This window comes from Triticum dicoccoides, chromosome 6A (genome assembly GCF_002162155.2).
Source record: "Triticum dicoccoides isolate Atlit2015 ecotype Zavitan chromosome 6A, WEW_v2.0, whole genome shotgun sequence".
NCBI lineage: Eukaryota > Viridiplantae > Streptophyta > Magnoliopsida > Poales > Poaceae > Triticum > Triticum dicoccoides.
Window position 1 is genome coordinate 460,040,787 of NC_041390.1, and position 17,732 is coordinate 460,058,518.

Genomic DNA, 17,732 nt, shown 5'->3' on the forward strand with positions numbered 1-17,732 from the left:
GGTAGAAATGGAAAAAGAATGCGGTAGCTGCACCTACCGCTACTGTAGACACAGTGCACCCTACCTAACTCTGACGGCAGGGGACAAGAGCATTGAATGCCTGTCTGAGTTGCCTAAACAGTGCAAAAAGTGACCGTTAGGAGCGCCACCGTTCGCCACGATGGCCTTCTCTTCATCTCCGCTTGCCACCACGTACCCCTGGCTGCACAGGCTCCCGCCACGCGCCCCCTGAGGAAGCCTCATGGCGACACGCGGGTGGGTGCGCTGGAGCGTGGGTACAGAGTGGCAACTGGCCCCCGGCAAGTACCTTGCCGGGGTCGTCGTCTTGTCGCGTCCGAAAGCTTGTCGCTCGCTGGATCTTGCCGGGACGCAGGGCGCGTCGCGGCAAGCTTTCTTGGTATGCCTTGAGCGGCCTTCCCGGCAAGCTCCTCTTGCCGGGGTCTTGTCTCTTCCCGGCAAGATCCTCTTGCCGGGGCCTGGGTTGGCCTTCTCGGCAAGCTCCTCTTGCCGGGGCCTTGGTTGGCCTTCCCGGCAAGCTCTTCTTGCCGGGGCCTTGGTTTGAGTATTTTGTTCTTGAATGGTCTTCAAGGGAACCACGGAGGGTCTTGGCGGTCACCCGGCAAGCCTTGCCGCGGGGCGCTGCAACTGCCCATGCACGAGTTCGGGATACTAGGGTACCCCTACTCTAGTACACCGACAATTTTCTAATTTTCCTTTTCTTCCTGAAGATTACATCCCACACATGCAACAGTGTGATGGTATATAGAAGTTCATATTTCTAAGGCACGTCATATACATGTTTTACCGGTAATCATCATGGCTTGCTTCCTTTCTTCATTGGAATTCCAAAAATTGACAATAATGTTCCAAAAATTAAGTATTTATTTTCCGAGAACTGAAAATATGATAATTATGGCTCCTTGAGACAAAGATTCATGTTTCTTGACATTCATGTGCTACTTTTGCGCATTTTATTTGCTTAGTCACACTCAAGAGTTCCCAGCTGGTGTCATAAGCTCACTTAAATTTCATAAAATTTAGGTTGTGTGATTCACAAGATGACAAATAAAAGACGTATGGGGGTTATGAATCTTCTGCAAACTATTATTTCTCTCTATTGGTAGTTGGTTTGCTTAATTTGTATTTTGAATATGATGCTCATGTGTCTAGCAGTAGTAACAGCCCAGTTGAAGCATCGGCTTGGTCAGGAGAAGGAGCACTATTATGGCAACAGGTTTCACGACATCTATAATGCAGTCAGCTACGGCAGAAAAGATACTGCTGTAACGACTATTTAGGTACACTGGAGATCTGAGATCAATTATGGACTGCAAACATGCTATCGATGGTCTAATTTTCCCTGATGCATTGTGTTTGCGCATAACAAAAAGTTTTATTTACCATGTTACCAGACCATTCATGAAGACAATATCATCATCCAACTGATTCAAATTATATTCTTTCATTATCTTTTGGGTTCACATTTGCACATATATTACTATTGTGCATTGCTGAAGATGTCCGATGTATTTACTTTGTAAAAGTGTAGAGGTAGCTGCCCTATCGAGCGTTGGCGCCTATGAAAAATCTCTATGGTAATGTTACAGATGGATCGTTGTATTACTCCCATCCTATCACAGTACCGAAATCAAAGGCATGTTGAATTCGCTACACATCACGAGGTAGGTAAAAGATCTCCATGGTCTCACCTAAGAAAATCTCTACGAGCATGATAAATTTTTCAGCCAAATTATTGAGCATAATGTAAATTATGGTAATACTATTGTAGTGGTATTCTGCTGCGGGAGTAGCTCATTGGTCTGAGGCTCAAGTTCCAGGTAAGTCCATTAGGTATACCTGCATACAATTTTGCTGTGATGTTCAAACTGTCAAGCTAGCATGGTAGGAATCAGATGTGCAGGTGAAAGGGTCATCTCAGACTGGAATGTAAGCCAACTAATCTAAAATGAGTATGTAAAGCATCTTTACTACCAATGGTTCTTTGCTGGTAGAACGACTAGCTAGCGATATCACCATATCGTGCCTCGGATGTTATGGTTTCAATAATTTTACACTTAGCCGATGGGGTTACTAGACCACTGCGTCAATAGTTTAGCACCTGAGAAAGAAATATATTTTTTAAGTATGAGAAATTCCATTGAATTAAGCATGATTGCGATAGAGCACTCAATAAATTATATATGTTTTGTAACTGTTCAATTGTCAATGCATTACGTGATTTCTGCAATGCACAATATATAGTTCTGTTGTAAATATGTCATTGATGATAGGCATTTTATCCATTCCTATATACATATCTATTCTCACCTTATTACACACGTTTTTGAGTGTGTAAGATCACCACATCCCATGTATTTTATAGAAACTATCATGGTATGCACTAAAAATTCTCCGTAACAACGCACGTGTCTGATTCAAATAGTTGATCACCATTACCTATATTTCTTTTAACATGTGAATATACCAATTCAATATGCAACCATGAATGGGAAAACACCCATTTCAATCATTCATGCATGGGAAAATACATCCGTCATTTTATAAAACTTATATTCAATAATGGTTGTACAACTGTACAATAATCAAATGATTATGTATATCTATTTTTATTTAACTAAAGTTCATATTATAAATCTAAATATGCATGTTTCGTACAACCAAATATCACTGAAATATCTTGCAACCAATTCCCGCAGCAACGCGCGGGGTATTATCTAGTTTTACAGTCGCTGTGCACATATTACGCTGCTATACGTTTTGTAGTATTATCCTTTTAAGAACAAGTGCCGGTGCTATGTTTTGCTAATCCAAAAGGTGCAGTTTATCATTGCCCTTCAAGTATGGTGCCAGCATATATGTGTTTTAACTTTTTGTCCCTTGTTTTGCTATGTTTAACCTTTCATGCCCAGCTTCTTTGATAAACTAATTGTCCCCTTCAAGGCCACTGACTGCATGACGGAGAGGTTATCAATTGGACAGATTTGTCCTTCATTTCATTACTCGGTGCTGACCTCTTTCTCTATTTTTATCTCATTTGTCCATTACACTTTTTGAAGGATGATAATAATCTGTCAACATTGCAGAATGGCCATGCTTCTCTTTGTATTCATACACAAATTTGAAGCTTATAGCTTGATTTACATCTGAATGACTTCGGCTTTAGTGTTTACTAGAAGAGTTGGGCGCGCTTTGCTGCGTCGTTGATGTAATTGGGTTTTCATACTTTTTTTACTCCATCTATTTCAAAATATAAGGTGTATTACTTTTTTTAACTGTCAAACCTATTTAAGTTTGACCGAATTTGTGTGGAAATATATCAATATCTATAATATCAAGTCTGATTTTTAGATTCATCATGAAATGAATTTACATATTTCATTTATTTAGTACTCCCTTTGTCTCAAAATTCTTGTCTTAAATTTGTCTGGATACAGATGTATCTAATACTAAAATGTGAATTGATACATCTGTATTTAGACAAATCTAAGACAAGAATTTTGGGATGGAGGAAGTATTATGGATGTCGACATTTTTGGCTCTGAACTTGGTCAAAATTAAAAGAATTTGACTTTTCAATAAACTAATACACCTTATATTTTAAAACAGAGTGATTATTTGATTTGGTTAGTGGTGAAGATGATGGAGTATCTTTTTTCATTCATATATGTGGTGTTTTGATGGGCCTTTGGTGGTGTGATTTTGTGAGAAATTTTCTGCGTCGACGGTTGCATGTATTATATTGGTCCTACAGTATCACATGTTGTTGCTTCTTTTTTCTAAGTGATGAGGGTGTGCAGGATTGGTATGGTTTTTTAAGGCGGGTTGCTTTCGATTGATTTGAAAAATTGTTGACCAGTCAAAATCATGAACGAAATTCAATATTGAATTTCTCATTTGAATGAGAGAGCTCCAGAATTAGAGAGCATTTTCAATTAAAAGAATTGAGTGAGAGATTGTTGACTCGGTCAAAATCGATGACCTAATTCTAGATTGATGACCTCAATTGAATGAGAGCCCTCCAATCCTAGGGAACTTTGTGATATAATAGACAGAGTGGTTTCATGAATTGATCAATATCGTCGTTCCAAAATGTTACCCATAGAATTTTCAAGCATAACCACATATTGTTTTACCAGAATTTAGTGTAATGTTATTTTTCTAAAAATCTAACCAATGGAATAATTGTAATATTTTATGTGTGTTAAAACACAATCTGTGGAGTATAACTACATAAATGGGCAAGTATACATGGTAGAAATAAATAAAAGTAAATTGCTAAGAATACATCATGGAAAACAATTTTGGCCCCACTCTGCTTATGACTGGTAACCACAATTACTTTTAAAGGCATGGACAATTCAAAGTTTCACACTATTTTCTGATTTGAAAATACTTATAAGGTGCTCGAAGAAACAACCACACTATCATATACTCCCTCCGTAAACTAATATAAGAACATTTAGAACACTACTTTAGTAATCTAAACGCTTTTATATTAGTTTACAGAGGGAGTACCATATTGCATAAAGATGTGGCGTCGTGTTAAATAGAAGACATGAAGCTATGAAAGTCTTGAACTAAGCTTATTGGGTCCGTGACGTATGTTATTTTCCCCCGTTGCAAAGCACGGATTGACTCCGTGGGTTCACCGTCACAACACACTTTTTCCCATGATTTTACGCTTTCAATTTAAATTTAAAACATATACATGAGGTGGTACTAATCTATTTGTATATCGCTGCCCGTAAGTTAAAGACGTTTCCCTCCTCGACTTGGGCCAGTTGGTTTTTTCATGACCACGCAAGTGGGCTTTCGTTCATCCGTCCAAGATATTGGACGTCGTTTTTTGATTTTTGTGCGTGGGCCAAGCTGTGCAAGCTGGGTACCTTTTTTCCATCGGAGTGCAAAAAATATCTGCCAACTATACCGGTTAGACAAATAGTCCCATATCGCCTTTTTGCATCGAAAATCATCAATTTATATACGCCGCAGTTATATGAGAAAATAAGCCGCCTCAAAAATAAGCAAAGAGGATGAGATGTGTGTCTCGGTCGTATATCGAAAAGGAAGGCGAAAGAAAAGATCTCAAGGATGAAAAGGGGGCGAGATCGTGGGGAACATCCTTGGCTTAAGGATGATGCGCTGAATCGGCTTCAGAGAAGTGAAGAGCAGCAGGAAAATAGGGGCAGCGGGGTCACCGCCGGTCCTGCATCGCCGCTCGCCGCAACAAGCTCCTGCCCTACCTACTTCAGTGTGAAGAAAACCAGATAGGGATGAGAGAGATAGTGGAGATGAGTGGATAAGCTTTCAAGCGTGGCCTTTTTTCTAGAGCGAGGCATCCACGTGACGACTAAGGTGTACGTGCCGGCCGCAACACACAGCCAAAGTTGTTTATCTCAAATTTTTAATCCTTTCCTGTTAATTAAGAAAAGGACATGCATGATACATATTTTAGGGTTTTTAACAAGTATAAATAAAGTTCCTCACAAACACGAGCATATACTCATTCATATGAACGCATAAATGCACACCCTATCCTTATTAGAACCTTTAGTGGGAGGAGCATCTTCTCTCACTGAACGAACTTTCGTGAAAGTCTGAAATAAATTTAAAATAATGCGAGCACCTATGTCAAGTCTATGACTTAATTCTGGTGGGTTAGGGATACCACCGTCCTCCTAACTATCTAATCATAGAGCCAAAAGTTGTTTATCTCAATTTTTTTGTTCAAACACATGATTTAGTTTTTATTACTTATTTAAATTTCATTAATTTTAATGATCTTTATGTTGTCATGATGCTACAAATAAATCAAAGTTTTTTCGTAAAAGATGTTGTCAATCAGATCAATTTACTTCCAATCCTACCCATGTTCCAAACTCCGTGTCGTGATCTTCAATTGATGCATCTTTCTTCATAAGCGTTTGTTGTCCCGTGACATGGTTCCTTGACCCGGCCAACCTTTGTTCATAGGAACTAGAATTCTCTTCCCGGACATTGCCATTGGCATTAATATTCCTGACTAAATTTGCATTGATTTTATTTTTTGTTGAAACGCATGATTTTTTTTAATTATTACATTTTTTATTACTTTTGATGTTCTTTATATTGCAATGAAGTTATGAATACATCAAAAGTTTTTCCATAAGAAAACATTGGCAATCAGATCAATTTAATCTGAATCATACCCCATGTCTTAAACTCCATGTTGTGAAGTCATGATGCTCAAATGATGCATATGTTTTTGGACGTAAGAACCATTGTCCCGTGACATCATTCCTTGACGCCGCCAACCGTGGTCCATACGAACTAAACTTTTTCCCCGTTGCAACGCACGGGCATTTATGTTAGTCTTTCCCTAATAATAAAGCACGGATTGACTCCGTGGATTCACCGTCACAATACACTTTTCCTCGTGAATTTACGCTTTCAGTTTAAAAAAACTCATATTCAAGGTGGTACTAATTTTTTGCTTAGGTAATTTTCGGTTTCATCGGCTCCTACATCACGTTTCCCGTCGGTCACGCCTGCCTGTCTCAGCCCATACGTCACCTGCATGGGCCTCAGCCCACCGAATCAAATCCAGCAGCCAGACAAGCCGATAGAAGAGACAGAAAGAAAATACATGTGTCCATACACGGAGCACGGGCTCTCGCCTCCTCTCTCGCTCGCCGCCGCCACCACCCACGTCGGCCGCTTCTCCGGTGACCTCCGGCGCCGTGCAGCACGCCCCCGAGCTCCCCACGGTCCACGCCTCCCTCCCCTCCGGCCAGAGTCTCCGCTCCCGTCCTCTACCGCCCGCTCGCAAGCCCATCCCCCATGGCTAGGGTTTCGGGTAGGGCTTCGCAGCCGCGTCTCCGGCTGCCCCAGGTTCGTTCCTCGTTCGTTCTTGGTCTCCCTTTATCTAACTAATCATGTTTAGTTTTTTAGGGGATAAACAAGGGGAGGTATAGCAGGGCGTTGGACATTTGCGGGAGTGGGGGAGATCGATGAGGACGAGGACTGTCTGGTGCACTGCTGGTGCGGGGAGGGCAGGGGAGAGGGATGGCTGCTGCGCTGCTGTTAGCTGCATATAGTACTGCTCCTTTCCTGTTGTTTGTTGATTGATGCTGCTGCTGCTGCTACTTTGATGCAGTTGCTGCTAATTTGATGTGGAGGACGTGCAGGGACGGACGACGAGTGAGCAGAGGATTTATCCGGGACCTAAATTTGGCAGGTAAAAATTGGTCTGTTTGCCGCTAGCTGGCTTCATGTGATGCTATAGTGTGCTATGGAGAGGTACAGAGGTTATTTTACAGGACCATGAAGGTTCATGATTGGCAATTGATCTTGGGCTATTGGCTTATTATGATCAAAACTGAGATTATATGCGCCACTGTTAGTGGTCTTGCAGAGTTGGAATGTTATGCTTCACTGTAATTGCTTTACTGAATCTACAGACTAAGAAAATTTCTATTTCTTGTGTCAGGCAAATGGGTGAGCTCTCACATCCCTCTCAGTCTCCTTTGATTTGCTGCTGCTGCTACTTTGATGCAGTCCATGACCTCTCTGTATGTTGATTGCACCCATGTACTATGTACTTCTAATTTCTTCTGTATCGTGTATATACCAATTGTTTTCCTTTACTTTGTGCACAATGATTGTGCTCTAGCACTAATATAAATTTTGGATTCATAATTGCAGCCTATCATTAATTTGCCGCAAAACTACAACCAATGTCAAAATCCTTATTTTAGTCAGGACAAATAACTATTTAAAAACCCAAAACTAGCTGCATTCAATATTTGATAGGTTAATTCCATCATTCAGTATTTGGAGTAGATGCTACAGTTATAATAAAACAGTAGGATTCCTGTAATTGTGCACAGCAGCAGCGAGGCGCTCTAAATTTCTACATGACACCGAACTTCAAACAGAATGCCTCCATGGTTGATGATGTGCTCTTAGATTATTAGTTTCTTTGAATTTCTCTGCTTCCATTAGATTAAGGTTATAATGCAAACGTATAGATAGATGTATCAATCCATTCAGACACAGTTTTCTGTTTCCTAGCCTCCATGTGTATGTAATATTATTATTTTGGAAAAGGATCATTTATTAAGGCAACAAGCCAACACAAATAAGAAAACTTGGCCGCTACATGTTACTAACTCTAAACCAAAAAGGTTCTAAATCAACTGACTTGACCGGAGCTCTATCTTAAAGATTTGATCATAACAGAGTTTGGCAGGTTTCCCCGAAAGAAAAAAGCAAAGTTTGGCAGGTTAGGTGAGACACATCATTAGATTTGTTATGAGCATTGCGATATCCTAGGTTAGACAGGTACGCAAATTAATCAAAATTTTCATTTAACATGCAGTAGAAACAAATATATGTAATTGTCAATATCAGTGTGCCGGTGAAGAAACTCAGTCACTGCCAAAGTACTGTTCTCCCATGCTAAAGCTGAAAAAAAAACTGCATGCACATTTGTTTGTTTCAGCACAAGAAAACATTCAAACTTAATATACCTATCGCATCTCATGGTGTATGATTAACTTGCACTTCATTGTTTCTATTTCCAAAATTTATTATTCATGGTCGGTTATTGCCGTTTTAATACAATCAACCTTTTCAAATATATTTGGATTATATTAGGAAACTGCATCTATGTGTTTCTGAGTTAGAGCTCCTAACGGGCTACTTCTGCTTCCTTAGTTGCTTCCATTTTAACTTTAGATCGTTATTAAGATGGACCTCCGAGCCATATAGTCCATAAGGAAGTGTTCAGATACTTGTAGATCATGCAAGTGAAGAGTGGCTTTAATACTTTTGAGTGGACATAAAGTAATTTTAAGATCAATAGTTGATGTTCCCGCTCTTAAAAAAATACTAAAAATTGATGCCAACGACCCGAATGGTCCAACACACAATATTTATTCTTCTTCGTAAAAGAATTATGTTTTCTAATTATTATATAGGAGGGCACATCAAATGTTTTCATTTGGTGCATCAGTTCAAAGCAAGCCAGAAACATTAAGTCTTCTATTTTTGTAGATCAGAATCCTAGACGTGGTCAGTTTATATCATTTTTCCGGTACCTCTGTTGTGCATATATTTCTCAAACGAATTCTGCCATCGATTAGGAGTGAAATCACCATGACATTTACAAGCTTTGTCTTCCATGCTCAGGTCAATGATACCTGAAATTCTTGGGACTTCTTTCGAATCGAAACATTAGAAGATAAGCTTGTGGTGACTTTATGAGGTTTTGGCATTGGACCGTTTGAAACTTTAGATTGGCAGAGAGATAGAGACCCTGGTGCTCTGAAGGATGTTGAATTTGAGATCAAAAATTATTGTTGTTAAATAATCTTTGCTTCTTTCAATTGGAAAATTTAGCGTTGTTGGTTGTTTGATGCTGCAGTGGGCCTTGGCAGTGGCGAGCTAGGTGCCGGCGAGGTAGGCGACATCATCAACGAGGGCCATCATGGCCTCCACCTGCGCCCTCTTGCAGGTGGACTGCTGGTCATCGGTGCGGCGGGTCGGGCTCTTGCAGCAACATCTACGATATTCTCTGGACGAGCTGCAGGTAGGCCAGTAGATGAGGATTCGACGACCACCACCGAGGTATGCCCTCCTCTCCTTGCCCTTGGGCTGGCATCTCTGATCAGGTTGTAATCTGCTGATGTAGTGTTGCTCTTTGGGGATTCCTATGGGATCTATTTTTGATTGGTCAAAGCTGGTATGTTGGCCACCGGTTGGTTTAACATGATGCTATAATGCGCTACGGAGAGATATGTTATTCCAGTACAAGTGGCCGGTCAGTTAATTTGAGGATTTTTGCCTTTTGTTCTTCAGGCCTATAGCTTTGTGGTTTCAGTTCGACAGTTAAAAGTTGCATTGGCTTGTAAAAATTCATGTGATTGGACCAGTAGGTGAGGATGATCTCATATGGAAAATACTGCTCCATGGTATTAAAATCTGTTATAGGTGTTGGAAGTCAATGCTAGGAGCTCCTGGGATGTGCTCATGCATGCTTGGTCGGAACTTTTCTTTTGAATCAATTGATGAACCGATGGCATCAAATATGCCGTATGTGTACTCCACTACGTACGACAGGGTGGAAACAAGTTTGATCGATGGAGATGGATTTCTATCCTGTTGGTGCAATTGTATGTTCAGGTGGTTCTTTCATGTCCGTTCTCTCTAGCTTCTTGATGTTTTCTTTCTCAGGTGTAATTTAGTTGCCATTTGTAATAGCCAAATTTTCATGTCAAACATGATTTAAAGATTTTCTATGCCAGTTGACATGTCATTTATTTTCTAAACAGCCTATTGTTGATGGTGTTTGATCTCCTTTCTGACATCTTCCAAGAATAAGTTCTCATGTTCAGTAAATGCAATGTAGTTGATTATTTTGAATTATTGTAGTAGGTTAATAGGATTTAATTGTACTCAAATTTTGTTTTCCATAGGGATACAAACAACAGTGTAACGACTCTAGAAATCTACATCTTAATACTGCCCTATTTTTGGGGATTCGAATCTTCGTGGTTATGATAATGGTTCAAAACTCCATTTGACCTTGGAAGGGTTATGTTCTTCATATGTTTTTATAGCCCTTGCATGAACTATTTTAAGACATGTTATTTACATTAAGGTCACCAATGTGCACCTTTCAGTCAAAACACAGTGCAAGGCTCCTTTCTTATGTTGATAACATACTTGGCAAACATTTTAGAAATGACATTTTATAGTTCTGGTTTGACCTACTTGACACAAATTAAATTTTGTTTGTACATTTCCTTTAGTTGTTCACTTTTAGAAATTTTAATGTCAGTTTTTTGTCAATTTTTCACACTGTGAATCCGACAAGAACCTTCAGATAAAATAAATAAGAGGTATTATATGTCTGTTTACTAAAGCCTTGAGAGGCAATGGCAGACTGGCACTAAATAGCCTTATTTACATTCAGTACATCGCTGAATACATGCACAAGTAAACCAAAGTCGCAATCATGCGAAGGTATAAACGAGACCAACACATTCCAATAGAGCTACAAACCTGGTGTGCAATCATTGCATCATGAGGATCAAAGGTAGTAGTTGCTTACAAAATATGCTTGTGAAGAAGATTGTCTAGACTAAACCCAACGTCTTGTGAGATTGCAGAAACCTCTTGTGAGGCTTTGCATACAGACATTGTTGTGAGTTTTACGAGTTTGTATTCCGTTTTCTGCTTTGGAATTGCATCGGGCATCTTGATGAGTAACTTCAGTGAGTTTGTTTTGCATAGACTTATACAAATAACAAATGTTTGCTTCCATTGAGCATCTTGTGTAGAGTTAATTCTACACTTTGAAGGGAGTTTTTTGCTTTTCGGGAAACTAAAGTAGTTTATCTCGATCCAAATCTAATAATAAATTTTGACAGTTCCTGTATAATCAATGGAAGTGGCATATATTTCTCTGGATTATTGATAAGCTGTTATTTTTATTTTTGCAATATGTATCTGATGAAATAACAAGTAAACTAACTATAACTAATTTTGTAAAACTGTTGCAATGCACGGGCTATAGTTCATGGTTTGGACAACAACCCGTAGCAACGCACGGGCATATTTACTAGTTATTATATATATATATATATATATATATATATATATATATATATATATATATATATATATATATATATATATATATATATCCCTTATAATAATAAAGCATGGATTGACTCCGTGGATTCACCGTTATAATACGCTTCTTTCCATGATTTTACGCTTTCAGTTTAAATTTAAAACATATTCGAGGTGGTACTAAATTTTGTCTCTCCAATTGACTCGATTGACCGCTACGTTCTTGGTCGCTTAACTGGGCCGCGATCTAGTTGGGCCTTGCCCCGTCTCTCACCGTGGAATAAACGGTTCTCGCTAATTTAACCCGCAGTTATTTTTCTTCGTCAACCCTCTGTGCACGTTTGGCTTTAGATCGAGCGGCGGCGCTCCCGAAATCCCGATCCAATCGGGACATGTAGGACGACGGCGGCAGGGCTCTCGAAAGTGGGGAACGGCAGGGAGGCGGGAACGGCGGGGAAGCGGCGGACGTCGCGGCGAGGCGGATCAGGTCAGGATCCAGCGCGGCGGCCGGCGCTCCATGGCCGTGGCGTCTCGGTCCGGCGGTGGCTCCGGTCGGCTGATCCAGGTATCTGTCCCGATTCCTCTCCTCCCCGTAAAAAACATATCTCGCATCGTCGCTAACTGCTAGAGATGCCCTTCATAAGTTCATCCTGTGGCCAACAACAACCCCCAGATCGCGTGAGAGTTCAGTGGCATGGGCATGCTCTCCCCTGATTGATTTTGTATCAAAGTTTTTGTTGTGGCGTGTGGGCAGCACCCATGAGTGTTGGAAGTACATGTTCTATATACATAACAACTTCTCTGGTGACTTACTCATCTAATGGTCAGATACAATTTTAGCAACAGTGAATAGCCGCCTGATAGTTTTGTTATCTGCTTCTGAATGTTCATAATGTGTAAAACGAATCAATTTTACTATGATTTTACTTGAGAAGTTGAATCTGCAAAGTCTTGAGAACATTGACTATATACTCCAACACTGCAGGCCAACTCTTGATGGATTTCCAATGTGCTGCTGGCCTCCGATTTTTTCTGTCGTGTAGCCGCTCCCCATCTCAGCGTGTGCTATCCATGGAAGCCGGCTCCTCCACTCAGGCCCCCCTCTGCAACGCTGACGAGGACGCTACTTCGTCTGAACCGATCTTCACGACCACGTGCAGGTATACACATGTGCTCCCCTGCCACCCCTGCACTGATTTAAGGCGAAATCCAATTGGGAGTTATTGATAGGCACCAATGTATTCTTGGTTCAGTTCCCCTGTCTTGAATTACGTTGATCCTTTTGGTAAGATCAAACTGAACATGCTGAACATCACTTGCCCAAACAAGTTGAACGCCTTGCTACGTTATTGCCCAATTTTGTAAAATTGATCATAGCACTCCTGCTATCATGTCATGTTTGCTAATACTTATTGAGCCATAAAACAGTGTTTTCTGTTTATAAGCTAGCCCTTCTTATTATGTTTCAGAAGATCGATAGTACCCATTACATTACTACAGTACAATGTAATATGAGAAACCGAGTTTTGGTTGCCAAGCAAATGTTTGTGCTAATTCCCACAAGAAATTTGTGTTTGAAGAATTAGTACTTTATCAGGGAAATATCTTTTATATGGCTTCATGAAATCAGGAAATTGATTAAGCGGCATAGGAAATTGATTTAGCACTACCTCACTAAACACGAAGACTTATTCTTGATTTCGTGTTGATGTTCCACATGGAATTTTTTTCATATGACATCAGGGATGTAGGATGATTGGGTGAACAAGCTTCCTGTGAAACATCCAGATCCCGGTGGCGGTGCCTCCGTTCAGCATCCCACGCGGCGACGTCCTCCGGTATAATGGCAAACACCGGCAGGGGAGAGAGCAGAGCGGGAGGGGTATTGGGTGAAGGAAATATGCCCTAGAGGCAATAATAAAGTTATTATTTATTTCCTTATATATAATGATAAAAGTTTATTATTCATGCTAGAATTGTATTAACCGGAAACATGATACATGTGTGAATACATAGACAAACAGAGTGTCACTAGTATGCCTCTACTAGACTAGCTTGTTAATCAAAGATGGTTATGTTTCCTAACCATGGACAAAGAGTTGTCGTTTGATTAACAGGATCACATCATTAGTTGAATGATCTGATTGACATGACCCATTTCATTAGCTTAGCACCCGATCGTTTAGTATGTTGCTATTGCTTTCTTCATGACTTATACATGTTCCTATGACTATGAGATTATGCAACTCCCGTTTGTCAGAGGAACACTTTGTGTGCTACCAAACGTCATAACGTAACTGGGTGATTATAAAGAAGCTCTACAGGTGTCTCCAAAGGTACATGTTGGGTTGGCGTATTTCGAGATTAGGATTTGTCACTCCGATTGTCGGAGAGGTATCTCTGGGCCCTCTTGGTAATGCACATCACTTAAGCCTTGCAAGCATTGCAACTAATGAGTTAGTTGCGGGATGATGTATTACAGAACGAGTAAAGAGACTTGTCGGTAACGAGATTGAACTAGGTATGGGATACCGACGATCGAATCTCGGGCAAGTAACATACGGATGACAAAAGGAACAACGTATGTTGTTATGCGGTCTGACCGATAAAAGATCTTCGTAGAATATGTAGGAGCCAATATGAGCATCCAGGTTCCACTATTGGTTATTGACCAGAGACGTGTCTCGGTCATGTCTACATTGTTCTCGAACCCGTAGGGTCCGCACGCTTAAGGTTACGATGACAGTTATATTATGAGTTTATGCATTTTGATGTACCGAAGGTTGTTCGGAGTCCCGAATGTGATCACGGACATGACGAGGAGTCTCAAAATGGTCGAGACATAAAGATTGATATATTGGAAGCCTATGTTTGGATACCGGAAGTGTTCCGGGTGAAATCGGGATTTTACCGGAGTACCGGGAGGTTACCGGAACCCCCCGGGAGGTATATGGGCCTTAGTGGGCCTTAGTGGAAGAAGAGAAGAGGCAGCCAGGGCTGGGCCGCGCGCCCCTCACTCCTAGTCCGAATAGGACAAGGAGAGAGGGGGCCGGCACCCCCCTCCTTCTCTCTCTCTCTCTCTCTCTCTCTCTCTCTCTCTCTCTCTCTCTCTCTTTTCCCACCCCACGAATCCTATTCCAACTAGGAAAGGGGGGAGTCCTACTCCCAGAGGGAGTAGGACTCCTCCTGGCGCGCCACACCTTGGCCGGCCGGCCCCCCTTCCTTGAACCTTTATATACGGAGGCCGGGGCACCCCTAGGAACACAAGTTGATCCACGTGATCATATTCTTAGCCGTGTGCGGTGCCCCCTTCCACCATAGTCCTTGATAATATTGTAGCGGTGCTTAGGCGAAGCCCTGCGACGGTAGTACATCAAGATCGTCACCACGCCGTCGTGCTGACGGAACTCTTCCCCGACATTTTACTGGATCGGAGTCCGGGGATCGTCATCGAGCTGAACGTGTGCTAGAACTCGGAGGTGCCGTAGTTTCGGTGCTTGATCGGTCGGGCCGTGGAGACGTATGACTACATCAACCAAACGCTTCCATTGTCGATCTATAAGGGTACGTAGATCATACTCTCCCCTCTCGTTGCTATGCATCACCATGATCTTGCGTGAGCGTAGGAATTTTTTTGAAATTACTACGAAACCCAACAGTGGCATCCGAGCCTAGGTTTTATATGTTGATGTTATATGCACGAGTAGAACACAAGTGAGTTGTGGGCGATATAAGTCATACTGCTTACCAGCATGTCATACTTTGGTTCGGCGGTATTGTTGGACGAAGCGGCCCGGACCGACATTATGCGTACGCTTACGTGAGACCGGTTCTCCCGACGTGCTTTGCACATAGGTGGCTTGCGGGTGACAGTTTCTCCAACTTTAGTTGAACCAAGTGTGGCTACGCCCGGTCCTTGCGAAGGTTAAAACAGCACCAACTTGACAAACTATCGTTGTGGTTTTTGATGCGTAGGTAAGATTGGTTCTTGCTTAAGCCCGTAGCAGCCACGTAAAACATGCAACAACAAAGTAGAGGACGTCTAACTTGTTTTTGCAGGGCATGTTGTGATGTGATATGGTCAAGACATGATGCTAAATTTTATTGTATGAGATGATCATGTTTTGTAACCGAGTTATCGGCAACTGGCAGGAGCCATATGGTTGTCGCTTTATTGTATGCAATGCAATCGTGCTGTAATGCTTTACTTTATCACTAAGCGGTAGCGATAGTCGTGGAAGCATAAGATTGGCAAGACGACAACGATGCTACGATGGAGATCAAGGTGTCGCGCCGGTGACGATGGTGATCATGACGGTGCTTCGGAGATGGAGATCACAAGCACAAAGATGATGATGGCCATATCATATCACTTATATTGATTGCATGTGATGTTTATCTTTTATGCATCTTATCTTGCTTTGATTCACGGTAGCATTATAAGATGATCTCTCACTAAATTATCAAGAAGTGTTCTCCCTGAGTATGCACCATTGCGAAAGTTCTTCGTGCTGAGACACCACGTGATGATCGGGTGTGATAGGCTCTACGTTCAAATACAACGGGTGCAAAACAGTTGCACATGCGGAATATTCAGGTTATACTTGACGAGCCAAGCATATACAGATATGGCCTCGGAACACGGAGACCGAAAGGTTGAGCGTGAATCATATAGTAGATATGATCAACATAGTGATGTTCACCAGTGAAACTACTCCATCTCACGTGATGATCGGACATGGTTTAGTTGATTTGGATCACGTAATCACTTAGAGGATTAGAGGGATGTCTATCTAAGTGGGAGTTCTTTAAGTAATATGATTAATTAAACCTAAATTTATCATGAACTTAGTACCTGATAGTATCTTGCTTGTTTATGTATGATTGTAGATAAATGGCCCGTGCTATAGTTCCGTTGAATTTTAATGCATTCCTTGAGAAAGCAAAGTTGAAAGATGATGGTAGCAATTACACGGACTGGGTCCGTAACTTGAGGATTATCCTCATTGCTGCACAGAAGAATTACGTCCTGGAAGCACCGCTGGGTGCCAGGCCTGCTGCTGGAGCAACACCAGATGTTGTGAACGTCTGGCAGAGCAAAGCTGATGACTACTCGATAGTTCAGTGTGCCATACTTTACGGCTTAGAACCGGGACTTCAATGACGTTTTGAACGTCATGGAGCATATGAGATGTTCCAGGAGTTGAAGTTAATATTTCAAGCAAATGCCCGGATTGAGAGATATGAAGTCTCCAGTAAGTTCTATAGCTGCAAGATGGAGGAGAACAGTTCTGCCAGTGAGCATACACTCAAAATGTCTGGGTATAATAATCACTTGATTCAAATGGGAGTTAATCTTCCAGATGATTGCGTCATTGACAGAATTCTCCAATCACTGCCACCAAGCTACAAGAGCTTCGTGATGAACTATAATATGCAAGGGATGAATAAGACTATTCCCGAGCTCTTTGCAATGCTGAAAGTTGCGGAGGTAGAAATCAAAAAGGAGCATCAAGTGTTGATGGTCAACAAGACCACTAGTTTCAAGAAAAAGGGCAAAGGGAAGAAGAAGGGGAACTTCAAGAAGAACAGCAAACAAGTTGCTGCTCAAGAGAAGAAACCCAAGTCTGGACCTAAGCCTGAAACTGAGTGCTTCTACTGCAAGCAGACTGGTCACTGGAAGCGAAACTGCCCCAAGTATTTGGCGGATAAAAAGGATGGCAAGGTGAACAAAGGTATATGTGATATACATGTTATTGATGTGTACCTTACTAATGCTCGCAGTAGCACCTGGGTATTTGATACTGGTTCTGTTGCTAATATTTGCAACTCGAAATAGGGACTACAGATTAAGCGAAGATTGGCTAAGGACGAGGTGACGATGCGCGTGGGAAACGGTTCCAAAGTCGATGTGATCGCGGTCGGCACGCTACCTCTACATCTACCTTCGGGATTAATATTAGACCTAAATAATTGTTATTTGGTGCCAGCGTTAAGCATGAACATTATATCTGGATCTTGTTTGATGCGAGACGGTTATTCATTTAAATCAGAGAATAATGGTTGTTCTATTTATATGAGTAATATCTTTT

The 17,732-nt window shown here is 41.3% G+C and overlaps 1 protein-coding gene and 1 long non-coding RNA gene across 9 annotated transcripts; both read left to right on the plus strand.

Annotated features, from left to right (window-relative positions):
• The first annotated feature begins 6,549 nt into the window (after window positions 1–6,549).
• Window positions 6,550–10,329, plus strand: LOC119317271. Of its 8 annotated transcripts, none has more exons than XR_005153572.1 (4): window positions 6,554–6,856; window positions 6,952–7,237; window positions 7,490–7,571; window positions 9,193–10,329. It is a non-coding gene; the product is annotated as an uncharacterized LOC119317271 (long non-coding RNA). The 8 variants fall into 8 exon arrangements; XR_005153570.1 differs by having other exon boundaries at window positions 6,557–6,856; window positions 9,428–10,329; XR_005153568.1 differs by having other exon boundaries at window positions 6,558–6,856; window positions 6,952–7,571; window positions 9,428–9,592; window positions 9,695–10,329.
• Window positions 10,330–11,449: 1,120 nt separating this feature from the next.
• On the plus strand, window positions 11,450–13,524 carry LOC119315908. Its single transcript, XM_037590350.1, has 4 exons — window positions 11,450–11,458; window positions 11,992–12,205; window positions 12,626–12,800; window positions 13,384–13,524. Exons 1-4 carry the CDS (start codon window positions 11,450–11,452, stop codon window positions 13,394–13,396), a joined length of 411 nt encoding a protein of 136 aa, XP_037446247.1. The 3' UTR covers window positions 13,397–13,524.
• The last annotated feature ends 4,208 nt before the right edge of the window (window positions 13,525–17,732 follow it).

Excerpts from the sequence above, each read along its gene's own strand:
- LOC119315908 (XM_037590350.1), top strand. Across the intron at positions 12,206-12,625 it reads GCTCCGGTCGGCTGATCCAG|GCCAACTCTTGATGGATTTC; the intron begins GTATCTGTCCCG and ends CCAACACTGCAG.